This window comes from Mya arenaria, chromosome 8 (assembly GCF_026914265.1).
Source record: "Mya arenaria isolate MELC-2E11 chromosome 8, ASM2691426v1".
Lineage (NCBI taxonomy): Eukaryota > Metazoa > Mollusca > Bivalvia > Myida > Myidae > Mya > Mya arenaria.
The window spans coordinates 20769035-20795911 of NC_069129.1; the positions used below are offsets into that span (position 1 = coordinate 20769035).

At 33.4% G+C, this 26877-nt stretch overlaps 2 protein-coding genes across 2 annotated transcripts; both read left to right on the forward strand.

Annotated features, from left to right (window-relative positions):
- The first annotated feature begins 227 nt into the window (after nucleotides 1-227).
- On the forward strand, nucleotides 228-20671 carry LOC128243813 (GTP-binding protein RAD-like). Its single transcript, XM_052961773.1, has 5 exons — nucleotides 228-1007; nucleotides 15785-15861; nucleotides 16916-17099; nucleotides 17826-17931; nucleotides 18358-20671. The coding sequence occupies exons 1-5, from the start codon at nucleotides 515-517 to the stop codon at nucleotides 18518-18520; spliced, it is 1023 nt and encodes a 340-aa protein (XP_052817733.1). The 5' UTR covers nucleotides 228-514; the 3' UTR covers nucleotides 18521-20671.
- Nucleotides 20672-25537: 4866 nt separating this feature from the next.
- On the forward strand, nucleotides 25538-26212 carry LOC128244052 (uncharacterized). Its single transcript, XM_052962069.1, has one exon. It carries the CDS (start codon nucleotides 25538-25540, stop codon nucleotides 26210-26212), a length of 675 nt encoding a protein of 224 aa, XP_052818029.1.
- Nucleotides 26213-26877: the final 665 nt, after the last annotated feature.

Consider the following 26877-nt stretch of genomic DNA (forward strand, 5'->3'; position numbering starts at 1 on the left):
AGAATACACCCGTAATCCACGAACAGACTGGAAAGGTCAACTTTGTATGAGACCCTTAGTGTCACACATGGGCTGCCTATTTCACGCTAATCAATCGCCTTTCCGTCGTAAAAAAAGACATTGATAGAGAGAGAGAGAGAAAACAAAATCTGTGATGCAGGAACCAGCTTGGATTAAGTAGGCAGCGAATGTGGAAATGCAAGCAGTTTTCCTATGGCGCTTTGAGAAGTAAGACGTGCCTAACAGTGTCTGACAATATCGTATTGGTTATGGGTTTTTTAAGACAATTTAGACTTAAAAGCAAATAGAGTGTGAACGTTAAGTAGAATCGATTGGACATTTAAATAGAAATTTTCTTTGACGAATATAACAAAGAAATTGATTCATTACTCGTTCGCAGGCGGACGCAGCAAATAGTGTGAGGTATTTTTGGACCAAATGGCGTGTTACATTTTTAAGAAATCAACAGGATTACTAAATCGTGTTTTGTGATAAGCTAATAACGGTTTCAACGATGGAGTGTCCTATATTTTTAAACGTTGAGCCGGCAGAAAATGACAGTCCATGTAGCTTTTATTGTGACAATCTTTTTGTTGATGATACCTCTACAATGCGGAGGCACAGTATGCCACCTAGTCCATTCCGATTATCACTTTCATCCAATGACGTAAGAAATCCTGAAGTATTACGTCGCGTTCGGTCGTTCAAAACAACGTCTAAAGGTGTTGTAAACAAGGGTGATATTTACCGCAAACGTGGATCGGTTGGTTTAAATGTGACGTCAGGACTTACTGTAACGTCATCTGATATTGATTTAACCGCATCAACGCGTGATCGATCACGCTTACCAAGCGTGACATCACAAGCAAGCAGTGCCAACAGTTTTGCGTCATCAGGAGCACCATCATACTACAGAGTTCTCGTCCTTGGCTCCCCTGGGGTTGGGAAGTCAGCGCTCATTAACCAATTTATGTCTTCAGAGAACAATACTAGTGATGATATGAGCGGTAAGTTTATGTTTTATATAGTAATATTGTACGTGTTGTTTTAAAATTGAAGATTTGAAGTAAGTCTGGGGTTGGTCGCCCATAAATTGGTTTAAATCTCTTCAATTCCCAGTGAGTTCTAACTTGGTTTGTTTATGTTTGACTTGGATCCTTGTGCCTTAAAATATCATGGTTATTTTTTTTGACTTCTTGGCAAATGTTTTATAAAAATTTAAGTAACCTAAGATGTCCATTAAAATTTAGGTAGCCTAAGGTGTTCATTAAAATTTAAGAAACCTTAGTTGTCCATTTAAATTTAAGTATCCTAAGGTGTCCATTAAAATTTAAGTAACCTAAGTTACCTAAGTTGTCCATTAGAATTTAAGTCACATAAGTTATCCATTAAAATCGGAGTAACCTAAGTTGTCCATTGAAATTTAAGTAGCCTTAGGTGTCCATTAAAATTTCAGTGTCCTAAGTTGTCCATTAAAATTTAAGTTACCTAAGTTGTCCATTAAAATTTAAGTTACCTAAGTTGTCCTATGAGAATGCCATTTAATATTTTATGAATTTAAAAGGCATCAACTAAAGGATCCTTGATAATATATACAATGCAGCTCTCTGCTACTTGCAGTATGGGGGTTGTTGATATGCAAACTATGAATAAAAATCCACAGTTTTTATTCCTACGAATTGAAATACAAAATAAAAATCTTATAAAAACATTCAAAAGAGATATGATATGAAGCGGCTGTTAATATTTTATAAATTTAAAAAAAACATCAACTTAAGATCATTCATAATAAATACAAGTCACCCATCTGCTACTTGCATGTATGTGGGTTGTTATAGATATGCAAACTATGTATAAAAACTGCACAGTTGTTTTACGAATTGAAACACAAAATTTAAAGCTTATTAAAAGTCAGGACGGGCATGCTATGTAGCGGCCGTTAATATTTTTAAATTAAAAAAGAACAAACTTACGGATCCTTGAAAATAATACCACACAGCTATCTACTAGTTGCATTTTATGGGTTGTTATGTATATGCAAACTATAAATAAAAACAACATAGAGTTTTTTATAATTGAAAAACAATATAAAAGTCTTATTGAAAATCAAGGGAGACATGCTATATAGCGGCTGTACATTTCATATCAGCTCGAATGATCTTGGACACAGTATCGTAGAAATCGCACGGTATTTACATAAATATCACATTCACAAAACAGACAACAACTGGTTAATACTCTGCTGTCTTAATCTTGTTGCTGGCGCTGCCAGTGTGCGTATTTGTTTGATTTCACTCTTACTGATAAATGTGTAAGATGCTGACCCCACTGGGCATCTGTTTCCATGTTGGTGTTACCACCATGGGAAATTATAAACAAGAAAGGCAAATGTTTGGGATGCACTTAAAACAACTTGTTATTCAAACGTGTTATTGCCGTTTGCTACGACTTTGTTTAACAAATATTCATTTGAGTATAACGATTAGAAATTAATAATGTTTATGCCAAAAATTTACAGTACTATGTGATATGAAGTATGAAGAAAACAGCATTTAGCAAGGTGAATGCAAGATTCAGATTTACGGAATTGAGTATGAATCGAAAATACTTTTTGTTAACGTCTAATTCCGCGTAAGAGAGATACACTTTCACTTTGATTTTCTTTGTAATAAAGTTACAAAATGGTTCTTAGTTTTTCTTGAACGTACCCATTCGGAACTCCTCGTCCATTTTCAATCGAAAAACAACCTCGGATGTATGCAGGTCATGCATCATTAAAAGTAGTTCGTAATTTGTTATATAATCGTATTAATAACTTATAGTGTTTTACGAGTAGTTTGTATAACTAAGTTAGTGAAATGTATTATCGCATTTATATTAAAGATTCCAGAGAAAGTCATTAACAACTTAATTGAAATTACTACGCCATCAACTTGCAATGTAGATCAATGACAAGATTCCTGACATTGTAAACCGAGCATTTACGTCCGAGTCTGTTTTTGATGGAAAATTACCGATATGTTCCGAATGTAGTTTCCATATACAATTAAAGTAACACTCTTTTTTAAAATCAATACATACACATGTATAACAACCATAAATTTTGAGTGACAAATCTTGGACAACTCACTTAATAATGCATTATGGAGGATATTAATTACTGATAACGAGATTGTAACAGTGTATTCAATAGCTAAAAACCAATAATATTTAATGATTGGTGAATGCTAAAAGATTTACAGTGATCTACTATAGTCTCATAAGGTAGAAATGCCGTGTTTTCTGCACAACTCGGAATCGTTCATAAGAACCATTGTTTTCGACATTTATTCATCCTTTCTGGTATATTTAAAAATGGTAATAATTGTGGTAAGTCTAAATTGGGAATACTAGTGCATCTTTAATACATGAAGGCTACAAGTAGGTTATATTTATAAAGGAAGCCACGCAAGACTGCGTCAAAATAGATTGCAACAATCTAAGAATCTAATCAATGCTTTGTTTTCCATCTCTCATGCCATTTTCTAATAAATGTCGAGAAAGAAGCAATCTGCATGAATATGAGAGCGAAATGGCATAAAATATTATCAGTGTGGTCATATTGTGTTTTTTATATCTGTCTGGAAGCGTCTGTATGTCGTGTGCCATGTTTTATTACAGTATCTGTGTCGTATCGTGGATGTTTTATATCTCCTTTAAACTAAGTCTCTTCACATTATGCAAGATACGTTCCATAATTATTTGTCGTTATGTATTAAAATAATTGTTAATAATCTATAGAGCTTAGAAGGTAACTTGATTAATGATTGATTTAAAAGGCATTGATATAAAAATGTTGCTTTTAGAATATTATATTTTTTTTGTGATTTCATATATTAAAGGAGGGAAAGTATTAACAACAAAATGAACGACTAAAACAATGAAAGTACAGGAACACCCATTAGTCAATTTTTGTTAAAATTTTAAATGTAAACCCTTTTAGATTCACTAGATAATGGCACTTGAGTATGACTTTTTACATGTGGTTTGATATGCAAGCTTACTGCATTTGCTCACCAACTATTCTTGGTTGTTCCTTAAAGTGACACTCTTATTCAAAATCAATACATACACATGTATAATAAACATAATTTTTGAGTGATAAACCTTTAACTACTTACTAAATAATGCATTTGTAGAAAATATTACTTACTGATAATAAGATTGTAACCGTGAATATAATATCAGAAAATGCAAAAAATATTATTGATTGGCGAATGCTATAAGATTTGCTGTGTACTGTGGTCTACTTTAGTCTCATGACGTAGAAATACCGTGTTTTATGCTCATTTCTTTCAAATTAAACTCGGTATCCTTCATGAGAACTATTGGTTTTGACATTCATTCATCCGTTTTGGAATATTTTAACAATATTATTAATTGTGATAAATTTTATTGGGGAGTAAGAGTGCATCTTTAAATCACATAAGTCACATCAGCGCGGCTGCCAGTATACCTGACATACACGATGCGTATATTTTGCCAGCACGCTTAGATGCAACACGATATTGAATCATTTGTGACAACATGTGGCGTTTACTTTCTACGTACTTCAGCAAACATCTCCTCAATGTTAAGATCAGTTATAAATAGAAAGCTATTAATGATCTTCTTATTCTAGTTCTTAAAGCAGAATATTTATGACGACGGCTTAGAACTTTATGTTGCTTAATGATATACGTCTGGTCATAGATGACAGTATCAGTTCGAGATGGTGAACATTTGCTTTGAATAAAATAATAATTATATGTACAGGGTATATCATGATAGGACGCTTTTCTGGTGACCTGTATCACGTCGTGTTCAGTGTGTGTAAACACGGTCACGTATTTTACTCATTGAACGAGACGTGATACAGGTAACCAGTAAAGCGTTTTATCATAACATTCTATCTTATATATACCTTTCGATTTTTTCTATTTTTTCGATAAAAATGGATTTAAATTACCGCTATCTGTCAAATTTCCATATATGAAATAGCTGGCGCGTATGAATATGTTATGTACTTTTGTGTATTGATGTCAAAGGAGACATTACTCCAACGAAACAAGGCAGCAGCTAAAGAATTTTTATTTAGCAAAATAACTGGACAAAGTTTTAAATTGCAGCAAAATACCAAAACTGCTAATACGAAAACAATTATTAAATGTCACAGCAAAAAATAACAAAAATAACGGTTTTATGTTTTACGAGCATAAACAAATCGTCATTTCTAGTTCAGACGTAAGGCGACTATTTAAACATGGTTGAAAGCGAAAGTCATAGGAATGTTTGAGTATTATTATGTAGAATTGAGGATAGTTCGTGAATCAATTGCTATTATCATCGATGACGCGAATGCGCCTTCTGTTTTGCTTTGGCGAGCTGTATATCTTAATTTGTTATGTTACAATTCATCATTATTATCAGTTTTGACAAACAGTTGACTAGATAGATAATACATACCAAAGATGTTTGTGCGCAAAACACAAAATAGGGGCTAATTTAGTAATCAAAATCTATTTAATGGGATGTTTGATGATGTACTTAAAACTACAGGGACAGTTCAGCGACTCAAACCTCACTGAAAGCAGGTCAAAACCATCAATAGTTTACTGTAAAGAGCAAAATATCTACTGTTAGCAGGTAAAACATAAAGGAAAGCAGGCCAAATTACACCGTAAGCAAGTCAAAGCTCTACTATAAGCCTGTCAGAACCCTATTGTATATGCCAAAACCCTCTTGTAAGCAGGCAAATCTACTGTAAGCAGGCCAACAATCGACTGCAAGCAGGCCATAACTATACGGTAAGCAAGCCAAAATATATGTGAGCAGGCAAAACTTTGCAAGACAAATATTTACTCTAAGCAGGGCAAAACCTATTGTAAGCAGGCCATAACTATACTAAACGCAAGCCGAATTATATGTAGGCAGGCAAAAACTCTGCAAGGCAAACCTTTGATGTGAATAGGGCAAAACTTTACTGTAAGCAGGTCATAACTATACTGCAAACAAGCCAAACTTTAATGTAGAAGGCCGAACTTCTACTTAAAAGGGGTTTATGTTTACACTTTTGGCTACTGGACTTGTTTCTGTAGTTTTTCACATAAATATTAACACTAATGTAAGCGATCCAAAACTGAACAAGCAACATGGAACAGGTTAAGGGACTCTTAAATACTCGCCATACACTGCTTACAAACTTTATATAAATTTAGCTATTACGTTTATGGACAAAAAACAAACAGCAACTGGCAAATACGGAAGTCCAAGCCTTAAACCATTCAATTCTCAATTGCGTTACTGACGGTTTTCGGCAAATAGAGCATTTCCTGTCATATGTTTTCAGTGATAATGTTTTATCACTACAATAAAAAGTATTTTGCTCACATTCAACATGTTTTTTTTAATGGCTGATCCAATGAAACGTGATCAAAGCTGTTGAAAATAACACTGTTATCAGCATTATGTAAACAACATTTTGGAGATGCCGACTTGGAACTGCCACTGAAAATAAAACCGGTTTGTAAATGCTCAACTGTCTTTAACCAACAAAGTATTCTATTTGAGTTTTATCAAATTTGAGTATTTGAGGAATTAAACTTTAGATTTATTCCAGAAACGTATTTAAAAATACGCTATGATATCAAAACCATGGCCTTATGTCTTGCAAAGTAAAATTTCTTCGTCAATTGCGTTTGCGTGTCCAGAAATAATTCTAAAAGTGATATATGGATGAATTGTATACCAATTCCACTTTGGAGTTGACAACATGTTGCTTTGGCGGCTTTTACGCCAATATTGACAAACTTTTGGCTAGTCGTGGGCGTATTTGGCGACTCCTTCCAATAAAGTATGCCAATTCATCTTGAAAACAACAATTTTCATCACGTTACTTTGGGAGTTCATGTAGAGGGCAAATTACACCAATTCGGAATCACTACTCATTGCAACATGTGTTTTAGCACATGCCAATGAAATAAAGTATGGTTATACCATCTCAGATTATGTGCTTCTTTTTATTTTTGTAGTTTATTATGTTGATTGGTTTGTGATTTGAAAAAAAATACCACAAGTATATGTAGATACAATGTTATTTTGTATATACCACGAATACAAATACTTAGCAAAACTAATTGTCACTAAGTTGACGTATCCAATAACAACATATCATGTTGAAAATCCTTTTGGGGTGACCGCTTAGAACGGTCAGAGCATACAGATGTATTTTCACAAGTGGTTAACCAGTTTATAGGTGCTAAACCACATTGTTTTTTCCCACCAAAACAACAATTGTTTTTCACACGAAAACAACAACAACACAATAAATGACATTTATTTCCATGCATTGCTAACAAAATACGATTTGGCGTTAAACAATGACTTTATCCTTTTAGTGGACAATTCTTTGAAAAGTCTGTCTGTTGCGTGTTGAACAAAAATTCTTTAGGTAACATATGCATAGAACGTCCTTCAATGCCACTTGAGATTTGACAACAAATTGCTCTCGAGGCTTTCAGGCCAATATAATCAGACTTGTGGCCAGTCGTAGGCGTATAGAGTGTCTGTTTCCAATAAAGTATTTTAAATCATCATCAATCATTTTGCTTGACCTAATGCTAGAGCGCAAATATGATGAGTACAAAAAAGCTTTGGAGTACATCAAATGAAGAACAGTTATTGACTGTTAATGTCTTGTATGAAGATGCACTGATGCATGTGTTGTATGTTTGTGTTGTTTTGCGACGATTTGTGTCTCTCGTTTAGTGTTTTATGCTTTAAACAAGTGCCTATAAAATAGTGTCCTGATTAATTAATTGGTTTAATACTGGGCTTTTCCTTGTAGTGTCCATTGTTTGATTATTTTCATTAATAGTTTAAAGCCATTTCACCAAATATCATTCTTGAAGGAAATACTAGTTTGAGCGGAGACGGCATTTCTGTTTTTCATTTGACAAAAACTGAAAACAACTTGCAAACTGTTATTTTGTTAAACAGCACTGACGTGACAAAAATATACAACATAATAACACTGCAAACACATAGAACTTCTTATAATGAGATACTGACAGGAAATAAAAAACCCGAGCATATTATACTGAGTGTCTTGCTGATTCTTATCTGTGAAACGCAGATTTATTAAGCCTTACACATGCTTATTTCAAGTATTGAACATTAGATGATCACTCTTATTTTGAAAACATATCTATACCTTCGAAATAGCATCAGTTTCAGATAATGGTTATTGTTTTAACATTGAGAAGTAAAGAAGAACACATGTTTGTATTGTTTAGTGAATTCCGGGAAAATGTGTAATTTAGACAAATTTGTGTTAAACGTGTTAAATTCCTCTTTTCTGACACGTTCAACATGTTATGTCTCATAGAAACCCTTTAAAATATTTCATGAACTGACTTTTACCCGACGGCAGCCATGGTGAGAAATGCAAAAACATATTTATATAAGTCAACAACGCTCTTAGAAGTGCACATTTATAAGTAATATACGTTCATCAATAGCTGAAGACTAGTTACTTTTTTCGTTAAGTTTTAAGCCCTTAATGGGTTAACTTTTGATTTGATTTTTACTACTGGGTATGTGAGAAATATTCTTTCTGGAAAATTGCGGTAATAGAACCCCACCCGCAATTAATGCAATATAGAGTGTAAAATAATTTGCTTTAGTTTACTACTTGGCCTTTCTCTGGGTTTGTGCGTCTGATATTAATATACACATTCGTAGGCAGACAAAACAAACATGTTTTTGTTATCGATCATATTTTGAATTTATGAAACATATCACAAGCGAGCTTAGCGAGCGCCATGAGATTCAAATATGAACGATAACAAGTTAACAGTTTAATCTTATTTGTCACGTACGCATTTCAGTTTGATTATGTAGACGGCTTACTGGAAAAATAACTGTCAGACTTATTTTCTTAATATCAAAGCGTCTGGGTATTTAATCAGAATTTTTTTTTTTCAAATTTCAAATGCAATACAGCGATATCTTTGGCAAACAAAAACAGTCAAACTGTCAATAAATATAGCACTAACAACGTCCATTGCAAATAACAAGCACCAACAGGGCGATAATGAAACGCTCCTTTATTTTCCCTCTTTCACAATTGTACTGTAAGGGTTGTACCTGTTCATGCTCTACAGTTAATTTCGTCCTAAAAAATCATCTCGTTAACGTCTGTGCCAGTTTATTAGGCGTTAGTTGTAGGCATCCGTGCGTAATATAATTGGAAAAGTATATGTTGCTTGTATGCTTCTATGTCATTTAAAAAGATTAAGATAAAACGACTGTCATAGAATGCTGTATAAAAAAAGCATGATATAGATTGTCTTCGATGACAGCAACGGTTGCAAAAAATCACACATATTACACAGCATCGTATGGCAGAGTTCCATATTTGATATGCAGATTTCGTCTACAATAACTGTATATTGATTTATATATTTCGTGAAGGTTTAAGCCCTAACCTTGTTCCTCTAGACAGGGTTGACATTTGACAACTAGGATGGTCCGAGTATTTTCATAGCATGAACACTATTCGCGGTTTTCTCTGGAATCTATTAAACAGATAATTTAACCTAGATAAATAGTTATTTTCCTATATTTACTGAGTAAAAATTGACGCCTCGCAAAATAGCCTTGACTAACTATCGCGGAAAAATGCACCCCCTCCCCCCCCCCGCCTCACGAACAAAAGTAATATACATTGTTAAACTATTTGCTGTAATAAAATGCTATTGGACAAATAACAACATTAGTGTCTCCTGAAATGAGCTCATGGTGCTATCAAGGCATTCGAAAAACCTAGCACTTTTCTTCATTTTCAGCATCTAAATCACTCAAATAATATTATTCGGTCATTTATAGAATCCAACACATTTTTGACATTCTACACCTAGCACACTCATGGTACCTCTCAGCCATTCGTATAATCTTTTTTATACTCTTCATCTGGACGAACTCAAGACTCTATCCAGTCACCGTAAAATATAGCACCTTTTTCATATTTTTCTTCTACACACATAACACCCAAGGTACCCTTTAGTCATTCGTAAAACTTTTTTATTCTACATCTTTGAACACACTAATGACAGTATTCAGATATTCACAGAATGAGCTTACTGGTTTCCAATAATGAACGTAGTAATATATGATACAATGTATATAGTTTCATAATTGCTTAGTCTGTTACAACATAAAGGTAAATGAACCTATAGCAATACACACACACACACACACACACACACACACACACGCACACACACACACACACACACACACACACACACATATATATATATATTTACATAACTTATGAAGTTATACTGCTTTATACACACATCAAGCAATCAATCGTTGGTATAATCGTTCTATATTAAAAAAATATATATAAGTACACAAGTTAATAGTTGCATGAATCATAGACTGAAAACAAACAACATTTGTAATAATATCACTTTGAGGAGATGGCGGTTATAAACCTGTATAAAATTTATATACACATACATTTATATAAAATTAAAAATGTTATGAGCAATTTACACGAACTTTACGATCACCCCTGGTATATACGTTATTGAATTTTAAAAATTGCGTTTCTTAGTTCACAACCCTTATGCAAGTACATCGCTTTTTTCAATATACAACTGGAAAACAAATGGAACAAATCAAACCGCCAAACGATCTACTTTTGGCACGATAATAATATATTAATTGTCTTGGTTTTGGGTCAAATAGTGCAAATTCCATATCCAGATCAATCTTGTACGCAGAAGATTGAACTAAGAGTTTAAAAGTACAGCAAGATAATGCAACATAAGCTTCATGTTTTGGACAGCTCGGTCGGCTAGACGTAAGTTCTACATATTGGCGTTTAATGTCAACAATGAGGAAATCCGTGGGCTAAATATAAACGATGAGTCAAAAATGAAATGCGTCAGAAGTTGTTAATTTCGTGCCGGCTGGGGGCAAATATTCCTGAGACTACCGTAATGAAAATACGAACGAAGAAAATCAGTGAAAATTAAACGGAAGGAGTGAAAAACTAATTCAATAACGAGCTTGTTTTCTTTTTCTTTTCTTTTTTTCTAAATAATACTGTATTCAATGTATTGTTTATTTATGTGTTTCTTTTTCGATCCATATTTCCACACCTATGATATACGAGCTGTGTATTTCAGCACATAAATATGAAGGGGATAACACAATAATAAGATCCAAACATTAATCGGCTTGCGATATTGCATTTATAACGAATTATACAATATTCCAGTGAATAACAACAATCGAAGCATGTTCTCCTAAAGAGTGTTATGCTACAAGGGTATCTGCATATTTGTATATATTTAAACCAATCAAATAGGAAATAATCAAAAGCGTATCTTCGTACTAGAAATTGATATGAAAGTAACATTAATGCTTTATCTTAAAGGGCACTCCCACAGATTGACAAGTCACTGAAAAGTTTAAACACAAATCTTATAGTTGAATTGGTTTAGTGCTGACTTTTTTATTTATTTTTGTGAGTAAAATGTTAAATTCAAGGTGCGATAATTGAATATAATCAAAAATTCATCAATGAGATATCCCAACATTGGTGATAATCAATTATGTTCATCAATTATCTATTTTCTTCGAATTTTATTATTTTGATTAAATTCAATTAAAATGTATGGGAACATTTATGAAGACGCATGTTCGACTTAGGGTTCCTATAATGATGAGATGGAATATGAGCATTATATCATCGAAAAAAGGTCCTAAATTCATGAATAAATCACTTCTTATATTCATTATTTAATTATACCCCCGAATTTCAATAAAATATTTTTAAGTTGTTTAATGAAACGGAAACCAAATGTATTCTTATTAGCATCAGCTAAGGTTAATGTTTATTTTAGCATACATTTAAAACACCTAGAAATTGTTGGGCAAGTGAGCTTTATAGAACCTACCTATGTATCGTTTATATCTATAATATACCAGGAACAATAGTTGCCAAAGCACAACTAACCTTGTTTAGAGGCACGATGTCAAGGCATGACAGACAATTAACGAAAGACACACGACCTCAACAAACTAACTTTCATCTTACAACACATCCATATATGTTTCTGTTTCATATTATAAATTCATTAAATACGTTTGATTTTGTTTGGTCTATATTGTGTCGTAAGCGCAAGGAACTACATTGTAAATCAAAGGAACAGCAGACACAATATAAACATATAGGAAAATATGATTCTAGTTGATTATTAATCATTTAGGTTATTTTACCATCTTTGACAGTCAACCAAAGCGCAAACCGGTTTAAGATGTCTCTACCTCAAACACGTCCAAATATTTAACAATAATGCCAAACTTTAACCTTACAACAGAGAAACAAGCATCGATACCGATATCACAAATGGAAGCACAGCTAAAACACACAGCACCATTTAGCAAAGAAATTCAAATCTTTATCTAATGTTTTTGTGTGTTTTATTGTCAATAAAATAAGAAATACAATACATTAACTAGAACACTTCCACATAAAACAACTTCCTAATGTTGTTTTCGCTTAAGAGTTGGTTGAAACGGTCTTTTCAATTTGCGGCAAATCAGGGCTGGATATCCCACAGGCATCGTAAACCTTATTGGCACAGAGTAATTTATATCCAATTGAGCCATATCATGTAATTGCAAACGAATTTAGAGTTTTTAAAGTTTAATAATCGTGTTTTAAACTTAATTGCATTTGAAATCTCATGTAACATGTATAGTCTGTCGATCGTATTCACAGATTAAAGTAACAGACTGCCGTTATCAGCAATTTTGCGTATAGGTTTAAATGCATAATTTGGAACTGCATATCGAAGAGATGGGCTCATGCAACCGCGAAGCTCATATGCACATACGGTTTTCACTCATTTGATTTTACTTAAACCGACCAATTAAATCATAACTTAAAAACGCTCTCATTAACGGCGCGGAGACGAACAAAACTCTTTGAATTGTTGAAAAGCTGCTCGAAACCACCATTATAGCCGTTTCAATAAAGATTTTAGCCGATTTTATTCGTAAATTAAAATAATCTTAGTGCAATGATTGCATTATTTTGCTACATATTTGAATGAATTAAGTTTAAGCCAACTTAAAAAATGAACACAAAGTTGAGGAAATAGAACTAAAACGATCGATATATTGCGAATTTTGACGTTTATACATATGTAAGAATATTGAAGCTGTGACTATAATCCTTTATTGAAACAGCCTCCAAGGGCGAATGCAATTGACCGTTACTTCGGTACAAAATAACATTGCAATCTACCTATTTTTTACCTATTGATGAACAATCATTGCTGAATGTATTTGCAAACAGTAGTATTACAATTTCTAATATATACGTATTCGCAGGCTGAAGCCAAATGTTTATTCTCCCAGAATACCACACCTACTATACAAATATTGCAACAAAAGTAAAAGTTGCATGTTTTTGATAGATCGGTGTACTAGACAAAAAATCTACCTATTGGCTTTTATTATTCATACTTTGGAAATCCGTTTTCTAAATGTAAACAAACAGGTTGAAACGACTTTGCGTACAAAACCGCACTGGAGCAAAAACCTAATATTTGCGCTATGAAGTGACAAATCGTTTACAATCGGTTAGAAAATTAAACGGATTTTGTGCATAGCATAAACAATGCACACTTACTTCACCCGAGATGCATTTTCTTTCATAATATATTTACAACATCCAATGTTTTGTTTATAAAGGTGTTTCTTTTTAGATTTGCATTTCCACACTGTTAGACGATTCGTTTATTTTATCTCAGGAAAGTATTTATCTCATAAGCCTTTAGTCTTTGCTATACCAGTTGTGCGATTTACTGGATAAACTGCAATACTTATATCAAACTGTTAATATTGATATATATTAGTATACGGTATTCAATTGTTACGAGTTTTACAATGTTCTCAGGAAAAAAAACAGTAATAAAAGGCACACATTCTGATGAAACTGAGTAGGATTTGTTCTAGAGAAAAATACGTACATGCATATGTTTCATGTACTAACAGTATAACAGTTTTTAATGTTCATTTGTGTAGGATAAGCTCCATAAAATCCATCGGCCTCCTCCTCCATTTGTTTGTAAAATGTTGTGTGTGTTTGAAAAATGTGAATTCATACTGAATAATGTTTACAGCGGCCAATAACTAACTGTATCACAAGGTTCAAGACTAACAGTCAAAGAGAGATAAACAACATCACAATGCAACTTACTAAAGAAAATGAAGACTATTTAAACTGTATTTATTGAGAACTAACTCTCGGTGAATCTTTTTTAGAATTGGATACATGCAGGTGAAACAAAAGCGATGTAAGATCTTTACTATTAACAAACAAAAAACAACAACAGAACATCTTAGACTATAACAATATTCTCGTTTTCCATCTGCCAACGATCTAACAATCTCGAATCGTTCTAATGCCGTCTCAGGTTGGGGCCGTTCATCTTGGGGGCAAATTAACAATCTGAATAATTATATTTGTAAGACGTTCGTCTTTAAACAACACCGTTCATTCAACCCTTCTTCAAGAATTAAGCCGTCAATTGAATTGTGATTTGCTGTAATCTAAAAAAAGCATAACAGAGAAACATTGTGTTTTCTTGTTAAAAGACTAAGTCTGAAGTTTGTTTTCTATAAACAGAATTTGAATAAATTCTTTATTTTGAATATAATGACTCATTAATAACATAAGAATATACTTGTTTTAAAGTGTCTTCATAACTTTATACTGGAGGTAAGGGTTCTATGGTAAATGTTTTTACTAAAAAATGGATCGACAACCGTCTTGAAATGAAGCAGCATATAACCAAACGTTTTAAAGAAAATATCTCATTGATCATAAAGTTTCTTACATAGACAAAACATACACAAGATATGACCATATAAAGATGCGATGTTTTCTAGAAACAGCAACTACATTTCTAGATGCCCATTCATTTTCCCGTATATGTAAGCTTAAAGCAGTTTGCGGTCAAACGTCTACACAGAAAATATACGTCTTAGATACAATAAGTTGAACGGGAAAAAGTGTTATATAAATTGCGAAATTTCCAATTTGAATACAGTAACAGAGAAACATAATAGTATGATTAATGTAGGATCTTACATCAGTCGTAATCTAATACAAACAACCACGAAACGACTTAAGGAAAGTTGTTAGTGAGCTGTTGGTCGGCTTTATAATCTTTTAGTACCTATCTTCATAAATGTTTGTATTAAGTGGAAACGAAGAAGAATCATTATATCATATGACACATTCCTCAAAGTAATGAAGATGCTATTAAGTGTTCCGGTGTAATGTATTATGTTACATTAATAGGGCAAAATGAAGTTGATGACAGGTTATATTGCACGTCTAGTGTTATATATAAATAAGTTATGGTTGTATTACACTCGTAACAAGCAACGTCATGTGATAATACTATATTGGAGACTTAGTTTATGCAAACGTGGACACTATTATAAAAAGATACGTCTTAAGGTAAAACATTATAAATAAACTCAGTTGCTTCACTCATAAGGCCAATGTTCAGAAACACCCTCCGCTTCTTGAATTTAAGTCAAGAAACTCACACATATTATGACGTCACATAATATTTTGAACATGGGAAGAACTTGCATTAGAACGTGTTGTGTGAGTTTTGACATGTAAACAAAGCGCTCTGTTAAACATAATTGTTATCTTTTTCAGCTACTGATAGCACAGTGTCTGTGATGTTGGATGGCGAAGAATCCCTGCTGGAATTCTGTAATTACCAAGATGAGCAGGTGCGTGGATAATTTATGTGACGTAATACAGATGACGTCATCTATTTGTTGTTTTAATTTGTTTTGAAAAGTGGTTATACCTTTGTGAGTTAAATGTTAAGAATATATACGCTTTTGACAAAAACAGAATACCCGGAATATAAGTATTCTATTTATCATTATTTCACTGCCGTCAATCCGGGATACGTACGTCATTGTAACCATATTAAGTATGCTATTTTCATTTAAATGTATAATTAATAAGTATTATAAGAATAAGTATTATTAATTTCGTAATTGGATACATTAAGCTGACATAATTCTGATATTATTCTCTTGTAATCGTACGTGATGACTTTACGGCGACATTACGTACAGCTTTAATTATATACATTTTTGCTTATTTTACAGTAAGTTTATGGTAGAACTATATTAAGATATGTTTCGAATTCTCTAAAATAATTCGTTGCATGGACAAAGCCTCAAATAAAACTCTAAAAAGAGAAGAAAATCCTAAAAAATAAATAAATTAGATACAAAGTATGTTATACATTTTAAATTTTGGTGTTTGAATTTTTGTGTGGGCTAATGCCAATGGATGATATTTTTGATTGTTTGTTCATTTTTTACGTAGGTCAGTTCGGATGAATACACGGCAAATAGTTTTATAGAGTATATGGGGTTCAGTCTGTCAATTTTTCGAACTTACTGCTAATCTAATGTCAGTAGTAAAAGGTAGCATCTTCTTGGTGTTTGCATTTTTGTTGGCCAATTACAGTCGCGGATTTTTCAAATTTTCAGTTCATTAATTTCACGTAGATCGATTCTGAGAAATGCCCCATCAAATAAGGTGAGAGTCCAATTATGAAACATAAACTGATCATTGTCGTCAATGGAGGATGCTACACTGCCAATGCTTTTTGCACCAGCGTTCTCAGTATCGTATCTCAAAAGCCATTAATCATAATTAACGCTACCGAATAATGTGATATTACACTGTGTCTTTTTACCGTTCTCTTGCAAGGTCTTTCAAAATGTTTGGCCCAAAGTATATGTTACATGTCCTTTTATTCAGTTTCCAGAAGAAGATATCAACGTGGACGCCTACATGGTAGTATTCTCCATAACGGATAAAGAGACGTATGACTATGCTGTCCAGCTCGTACGTTACCTTAGAAACGAGCTTACCACTGACAAAAGCATATTCTTTGTTGGGAACAAAACGGACCTAGTCCGAAAACGTACAGTGGAAAAAAATGGTATGTTAACTAATATGAAGAATGTATCAGCCTCTTATTGTTTGGAATTTTGATTTTCAAGGACGTCTGACATGTAAAGGAATCATGAAATTAATATTATACTTAAACAGGTTTTGAGGTATATGCAAATATTTTTTTAACAAATATGAATTCTTTTGGACATAATATAATAGTGTACATATGCATTGACTTTATATGATGGACATATTGAAAAAACAACAACAACCATATTTTCAATTATTGATGTATATTTTGATAGGAAAGTACAGAAGAAAACCACCCCAACAACAGCAACCCGTTTTTGTAATTTGCATCTATTCCATTTTAAGCGACATATTAAAGTGACACTCTTGTTCAAAATCAATACATACACATGTATAACAAACATCGATTTTGACTGATAAACCTTTAACTATTTACTTAATAATGTAATTATGGAAAGTATTAACTACTGATTAAAAGATTGTAAACAGGTATTTAATATCAGAAAGCACCAAACTATTAAATGATTGGTAAATGCTTAAAAATTTACTGTGGTCTACTAAAGTCTCATAAGGTAGAAATACCGTGTTTTATGCTCATTTCTTTCAAATTAAACTTATCATAAGACCATTGTTTTCGACATTTGTTCATCCTGTTTGGAATATTTAAACAATGTTATTAACTGTGGTAAATCTTATTTGGGAGTAAGAGCGCATCTTTAATAACCCTTTCTCTTTCACACAGATGCCCGCTTGTGCGCTTCGTACTACAACTGTAAATACGTTGAGACGTCTGCGTCCCTAAACCACCACGTGGACAACCTACTTGTCGGAATCCTTACACAAATAAGGTGATTAAAACGAGAAAAGAAGCCTTGAAATAACGCCAATAACCGTATGTCTAGGGATTTAGAGAAACCATATGTCTTTTTGATGTTATCAAAGATAGTGTATTTCAACAGAATGAGGTTTTACTTATTACAAAATGGAGGAGTTGTCAGGTCGACCAATCTTGTTAACCAATAACATGTTTGGTTTCAATGCTGTATCATGTTTATGCTGATGGATGTATTCCGCGGATTAAAAAAATGTGTGCAATTATACTATGACATAACTGAATTATTTTGTTTATCAAGACATACTTCAACCTTTACATTTTCATATGTACATAAGCATAATTTCGGATATTATCCGTGGCATATGTTCTTTTTAACTGTATTAATGCCTTAAATAATCATAAATAAACACTTGTAGAAAGGAAATATTTATTGTTTCAGACTTAAGCTCAATCCGAACAAACTCCTACAACAGATGGAGAAGTTGACTGCACCAGGTCGTATAAAGCATCGCCATGGCTCACTAAAATCTGCTCGAAGTGTGCTCCAAAAACTTTTCAACCGACAAAAGTCCTTGTCATGTGACCATTTATATGACCTTTGACATGGTTTGTGTTAATTGACATATATTCCAGGTTTTATTATAAAACTGAAGTTCGAAATATGGAACCAAACACCAAAGCGTCCGTGCGTTCAGATATCAGGCCTTGGTAACCACAAAGAATGTGCACTGGGTTTTGCTATAAGTTCGCCCGACAAAAGTCTATATAATGCGACCATCTGTACTCTTTATGACACCCTCCTCTTCCATGCTTCAGAATTATAAGGACTATTTATTTAAGTTTTATATCATTGATAAATAAAATTTTCCAATTAATGATCTATTGAGGTCAGAATAAGACAAAGTGTAATCATTTAATATTAATAGGAAAAAACTATAGAAACAAATACAGTTGTCGGATGTTTAAACATACACCCCATTCACTGGCACAGGGTAAAATCCAATGACATAGATTAGAAAAACAAACATTCATAAAACACACACACATCAATACAGTGTTTAGAAACTATTTCGTGTATCTCTGTAGGCAATTTAGAATTGAGTTTTACTACTGGACTTGCATAGAAACAGAGTGAAACAAGTATATTGTACTGTTTCCGTGAGTGAATCGGTGAAGTTATATTATTGTAGCAACTAGCTCGACAAAGTTAAAGTCAAGCAAGTAATTGAATGACCTCGAAACACGTTATGCACATGAGTACAGTTACTTTCATAAGCTTTAGTAATGGATTTCACTGATTCTGAACCACTATATACAATATAGGTTGATGTATGTTATAAAGTTTTAATGCATTTATATGTTTCTCCTATAAGAATTTAATGTGCAAAACAAAACAAAATGATTTGTTTTTGGATAAAAATATATTAGGTTTTAAATAATTTGAATTTTAATTGATTAAGGTACGTGGTCACAAAGATTTCGCTATTTGGTATCTGTGCCAAAATCATATGGTGCACTAATTAAATTATTTCAACACAATAATGTTTGCATCTATCAAGTGTAACCCAAATTGTGCCACTCATATTTATTAAAGTGCATTTTAAGATTAAGAGTTAAATGGGTTTTTTTTATGCTGGATAGACAAGTCAGCCACCAAACAACAGTATGAACTACCAGATTTCGTGTAATTTTATTTCTTTTCGTGTTCAATGTCGATCCTTTCACGAATTTTCATCTTCTTGGAAAAATATGAATAAGTAAATAAATGTTATTTACATATAAACTAGCTTAACCCTATTACCATTGTCCGACAACGAGTAAAATAATCATAGCCTTACTCGGGTTTCCTTTGTAGCTTCGGTCCTTGGCCTTTTCACGATTTTTACATATTCTTCGCCATGCTGACAGTAGCATGTCGCAGAAAACGTGTTGCCACTATTGACCGTGTGCCAATTATAAGACTTATTAATAGTTTGATATCAGTTTAATTCAGAGACATTTTTTTCCATAAAAGTTTAAACGGAAACGAATGTATTTGAAATAACCAGGACATGCCTGAGTGCCAACGCATCCTATAATGCTGTATAAAAAATGAGACCACAAAACACACAGCCAAATAAACATTCGACATAAAAGCAAACGCAGAAAATTGCACAATAACATATATGGTAAAAGTGTGTTTACGTGCTGAATCAAACGACATCAGGATGTTTATCAGACGACAAAAATACATCCCTGGCAAGAGCTGCTAAATAAATATCATATTCTTCCTTTGAAGCCAAACATATGTCAATTGAAATGTAAATTATTCGATTGGGTTGCTTTCATTTCTATTTGGGATTGTATATTATATCATATCATTTACGTTGCGGAATTTGGTTTTATTAAAACGTGATGAAATCAGAAAGCCTGAATGCTTCATTTGGTGTTATTCAATAATAAATCATGGACGAAACGCTTGTTTTTGTATATAAATACAAACATTATTGTTGTTTAGAAATGTATTTACGACATATAAATTATATCATAGATGCGATGTTTTATACCATATCAGTATCATATAACTGAATACTTAGATGATCGCATACACTTATTAACTGCATATGATACTGATTGTTCACAGCTACATAAATATATTGTTAGAATATGTGTTAATGTGTTTGATTCATAATATCATTACAAACTATGGATAAAATTTGTTTGCGTATTAATTTGTCAAACATATTTGTTCAGAAATAAAAAATGTTATAATATTTGTTTTTTCTTTGATATAACTGCCGAGAAAAGTCGAGTAGTCGAAAAAGTAAACGTCCACCCTGTTTAAAGAAACAAGGTTAATGCTCCACAGACACGCAACGAGAGACACACAGAGCAAGAATAAACCACAAAGACAAACTACAAATGCATCATAACAGTCACAAATGGTTTGCGTCATTCTTGTCGAAACGATAAAGCTAATGAAATATAAATTCATTGCAAATTTTAGCGGGGAAGAGGAATCCCCTAGCTTAGCTTATATAAAAATTCAGAAACTTTCGAGACTGTTGTAATCGATTTGGCAATTCCTATATATATCGAAGCAAATCTTTCACAATATATTTTTAATAATTATTCGTCAACGACCACATTTTTCAGAATTGTAGGGTGTTCTTTTTATCTTTGCAGGTAACTGATGATTTAAATCAAACTTGTGTATTAATGGAATCAGGTGGCAAGACGTGGATTTAGGGTTTAAAACCCGCTTACGCTACCCGAACCCATTGTCCAAGTAAACTTTTATACCAATATGGCAGATATCAATACACCAAATCTCCCATCAAAACCTTCAGAGCATTTAATTTACATTAAAGAAGACAAAGTGCGCGCGCACGTCCTTGTTATTAATCTCGGTAATAAATGAATGAATGAATTAATTAATTAATTGTAAACATACTGTTAAATGACAATTCAGCGATAATTGCTAAGAACTTATTTGGTTTTCTGGTGTTTTCATACCTGTAAAACTTCTCAATTTACAAAAAATATTATACCCACGTGTAAATTCAAGAATGGGACAAACCAACAAACCAACAAACGAACAAAATTACTGACGAACAGACGAATGTTCTATAGAAATATATTTTGCTAGAAGCACAAACTTCCAAATAAGTGAAATGCAGGTTACACAAGGACAACCTTTTTGTGAAAAAATGTGCTTTGGTATGCGACCGCGTTTGACCGTACGTATTTTTCGCAAGTCGAACGAGACTGAAATCAAGATACTAGTTTCCAAATGTATATATTGAATATGATATTGATACAAATAATTAGAGCTTATAAGGACTGCAGACTTCATCGAATACCTCCCCGCACCGAACAATTCTGATAACGGTGTTAAACCTAAAGTGGAAGTCGTACAGTAGAGATCATCTCACACTGTCTAGATACGGAAATGGATGATAAATATCTAAGTTTGTATTTTTAATGCAATTCGTCATGCAGGATGCCAATAATGTGCTTGGTAAATTTGAGAAATTTGTGGATATCAATTTCTGATGAACTGACGAACTGACGGTTTGCAATAAATCAACAAAGCTGCGTAAAACTACACACTTTACCGACCTTACTCCCAAATGTTTTTAAGAAATGTAGTTAGCGACGAATTACCAATCGATATCAGGAGGTTTTGATGACCTAATGACTGTGGTTCGAAACTTTAAAGAATGATGACGAACCGTTGGACTTATATCAGAATGTAGGCGATTTAATTATTTAAGAATACAATAAAAACTACATAAATAAGCCCGGTTGTCGATAATTGAGGAAAAATGGCACAAACGACGACCATGAATATTCAATATATGTTCAATCGGCGCTCAATTTAGTTTGAAAGACCTGCTCGATTAAAGGCGTTGTCAATGACTGCTACACCACATTTTTATGTCCTGCCTAGTTGTCTGCACCACTTTGAAATAAGTTAACCGCGCCGTTGTAAAATGGATGCCTAGCGGATGTCATTCAAGATTTGAGTCGTTGCTGATTGCTGTCAATGGCCAATTGTTCATTTGTCTGCCAAATGGTTGCCGATCAGTTGCTGAATTGCGTTAACCCAAAACAGCTCAATCGAAAACCGGTTCGGGTACTCATCCAGTAGCATCATAGGGCAATCGATTATAGGCCATGAATTCTTTTTCTCGACCAGTTATGTTGGCAAAAAATATACATGCAGCAGCATATCCCCCTTAATGACCGTTCCAAAACAACGGCTTGATGAAAACCGACAACCAAATCAGTTTCAAATGTTTTGATACCAAAGCCCGGTAGGTTTTTTTTTAAATCAAATAACTGTGACAAGCATACATGAATAGTTGACAAATGATATATGTAATAACACTAAATAACCAGGACACAATTGAAAAAAAACAGCTTTGAACTACAATATCTAACTTGTCTTCATATCAATACTGGCTCCACGTGGGCTTATATGTTTTATTGTTCTCTTAGCAATGTCGGGACAAGTGTGAGGTGGAGTTCTTGTAAACTCGCCCTCTTTAATGCGCCGTGATAAACGAAACTCTTTTAAGTGTTGAGAATCCGACGACTGCAGGTAGCCACTACGGGGCGTTGGAAATTGACCGTTTCTTTGGTGCAAAATAGCATTGCGTTCATGCTTTGCTTCGCCTATTGATGAGCAGAATTTGCTGAATAAATTTCCAAAAAAATCGCATTCGCAAACTACAGCAATATGTTTGTTCTCGCAGAATAGTGTACTTATTATATAAATATTGCAACCGAAGTTGCATGTTTTATACAGAAAGGTATTCAAGATATACAATCTACGTATTGACTTTTATTTTCAATAGTGAGAAAATCAGTTGTCTAAATGTAAACAATGAATTTAAAATCGTCCTCGATCAAAACACCTTAAGCCAATGATATAAAAGGACGAATGCATTACGATCTGATACAAATAAATAGCATAACTGCATAGCAAATACTGATTAGTCTAACATCTCTCATAAGCTTTTAGTCTTTGCTATACAAGGTGTGCAATAATGATATCAATACGTTAATAATGATATGTATTAAAATACTCCATAAAAGTGTGACGTATTATTCAATGTTCTCAAGAAAATATCACTAATAATTGACAAATATTCTGATTAACCTAAGTTGGATTTGTTCTAGAAAAAAAATGGACTTGTTTGGTGCATTAGTAGTAAAACAATTTATATAAAGGTAAATCTGTGTAAAATATGCTCCATATAAGCCATTGGCTTCATCCTGTATTCAACATCGTTTTTGTATAATGTTTTTGGAACAAAACAATAAAAACTATGAATGAAGGTCAAAGACCTACCACTCAGAGAGAGATACACAACCTCACAAAACAAATAATAGAAGAGACATGGAAGGGGATTTAAACTGTATCAATTGAGAAATCATTCTCGGTGAGATGTTTCCGCATTGGAAACCTGCATGTGAAACAAAAACGATGTACTATCTTTACTAGAACAAATAAATCAAATAAAAACATCATAAAAGAACTATTACAATCTTCTTGAATACCACCTGATAACGATCTTCCAGTGTCAAATAGGTCTTGTGTCGTCTTAGTTTCGGAACGTTGATCTTTGGAACAAATTAACAATCTGCATATTCCTTAAAGACTCGTCTTCATACACAATCGTTTATTCAACCCTTCTACGAACATTAAACCATCAATCAAATTGTGATTAATTGCATACAAACGTGAATGACAAAAACATCGTATGTTCTCATTCAGTTTCAAGACTTTCCCAAACAAAATATCATTTTTCTCGATTGCGTTGCTAATATTTAGGATGACAAATGACGTGTTTTGTCGTAAACAGTCAATACATTTCTGCCTTCTTGTCATAACGAAGACATTGTCGCTTTGGAGAGGGGCGTTGTCAATAATTTTACAAATCAAAATAAAACTAAACGAGATGTTCTTTTTCGAGTTAGACATAGATATTTATGACTTTTGAAAGAGTATTTCATATACAATAAAAATTCGAATAAGTGATATATTTTGAATGTAATGACAAATTAATTTAACAAGAAAACAATTGCTTTATAGCTCATATATTCATGCTGAAGTTGACCTAAAGAGGGTTTGATATTTTCATAGAAAGCAAGCATAAAATAATCAGGCCTTTTGAAGAAAAATATTTCATTGACATGAAATATCATACGTAGACAATACACATGCAATTTATGACATTGTAATAAGCGATATATTCTACTAACAGCAACAACTGTTCTATATGATCACTTAAACACATTTCCCGTATTTGAAAGCTTTCCTCTCATTAAGTCCAATATATTTTTGAAAGTAAATATACATCTTAAGTTGCATTTTCACAATTTCCACTAATAGGACAAGTTTCCTTATTCATGTGGAAAAGATGTGTAATTGCAAAAGCCAATACAAATGCAGACACTATAAGTATATAATAGAATGGTATATGTGCTGATTAAGATTAGTCGTTTTGGCGGTTAACTGTTTGAAGTTAAACAAGGATCCACAAACATTCCGCAAATATCACTTAAGATAAAAAAATCAATAATAAAACTGTTTCAGTTGCTTCTATTATCACTGCGGACACGATGTATGTCACGTGATATCAATGGTGGCGGTGGAAAAAATGGGCAGTGAAAAAATGGATGATTTTATGTTTCTAGCAAGGAAATAAGTGATAGATCAATCATTCAGACACTATTTTGGATTAATATGAAGTAGTCTTAATGACTAGAAAACGAAAAAAGTCAAAAGCTTCACCGGGAGAAGAAAAACAAACTCCAAGTAAACGGCGGGAAAGAAAACAAAGACAAACAATGGACACTGACAAAGGTCAAAACAGTGGCAATAACAATAAGAATGGGATTACAACCAGCCAGTTTAGTCAATATCCAAACCCTCAAACTCCACAGGCACAGTACTGCAGCCCGGGATCTGGCTTCATGTACCCGCAGAGCTTAAACATGGCGGCAAGCCCGTACCCGGCCTGGGGATCGCTACCACCCGGGATGCCACAGAGTGGACAAACAACATCAGATTCACCAGGTACAATATAAATGACCTAGTTTAAATGCTTATAAACAGATTAGACAGCATGGACAGTAAACTCGCTCGGCTGGATTCCATTCAAACTAGTGTAAACAATATAAATACACGGATCCAGAGCATGGAGACAAAGATCAATGCTCTCGAGAGTAATGTGTGTGACATTGAGAGGAGCCGCGAGTTTGATAGCCAAACATTGTCGGAAATAAACAAACAGCACAAAGACTTAGATAGTTACATTCAAAAAGTAAAAAAGTTTGAAAGTGAGCGCAATGCCAGTGAAACAGCTCTAAAAGCAGAAATCCAGGACCTCAGATGCCGCAGTATGCGTGACAATTTACTGTTTCATAAATTATCAGAGGAAAAGGACGAAAACTGTGAGGAAAAAATATTACAATTCATACAAGAAAAACTAAAAACAGAAAATGCCTCTCAACAAATACGTTTGCAGCGGGCGCACCGGATAGGTCCCTACAATCCCGAAAAAACTCGACCGATTGTGGCCAAGTTCGCCAACTTCCCCGACCGCGAGAAGGTACGCCGTGCGGCGAAAGAGCTGAAAGGCACAATCTACGGTATTTCTGAACAATTTCCAAGAGAGGTAGTCGAGCAACGCCGGAAACTGATACCCATCATGCTCCAGGCCCGGAAGGATGGAAAGGAAGCCTACATTAAGGTCGATAAATTGTTTATTAACCACCAGCTTTACCGTGGACCGTGTTAGGACGCTAGTGAGAGTGTGCTAAAGTGTATATCATGGAATGTAGAAGGACTTACACTTCAGAAAAAATCTTCCAATAGTTTTGTAAATATCATTAGTGAATATGACATTATATGTTTAAGCGAGTCATGGACTAATAAGAACTCTATTATAGATATAAAAGGATATTCTAAACCTATTCATTCATATCGTAAATATCAAAATCGACGGGCCAAACGATCCAGTGGTGGAATTATAGTATATATTAAAGATGAAATTCGTAATGGTGTGCATTTAATAAAAAATACAATTGATTGTATTATTTGGATAAGACTAGATAAAAACTTCTTTCATATTGATGATGATTTATATATTTGCTTTACATACATTGCCCCGGAGTCATCTCCGGTTCATAACATGTATAATGTTGACATTTTTACCCAGTTAGAACAAGATATTTTATTGTTTAGCCAACGTGGGAAAATATTTTTGTCAGGCGATTTAAATAGTAGGACTGGTAGTAAAGCGGATTTCATTCAATGCGATCGTAGTATAAATGTAAATGACGTTATCGCCATAGATACACCTACGCCACGCGTCTCGCGAGATTTAACTTCCAATCGCTTTGGTGAATACTTACTTGACCTGTGCAAGGCAACCAATCAGCGTATAGTTAACGGTCGATGGCC

Bases quoted from the DNA above. Each gene is read 5' to 3' on its own strand.
- LOC128243813 (XM_052961773.1), top strand. From the start codon at position 515: ATGGAGTGTCCTATATTTTTAAACGTTGAGCCGGCAGAAAATGACAGT. The intron at 1,008-15,784 runs GTAAGTTTATGT...TATCTTTTTCAG, and splicing joins TACTAGTGATGATATGAGCG to CTACTGATAGCACAGTGTCT. The intron at 17,932-18,357 runs GTGATTAAAACG...TTATTGTTTCAG, and splicing joins GGAATCCTTACACAAATAAG to ACTTAAGCTCAATCCGAACA.
- LOC128244052 (XM_052962069.1), top strand. From the start codon at position 25,538: ATGGACAGTAAACTCGCTCGGCTGGATTCCATTCAAACTAGTGTAAAC.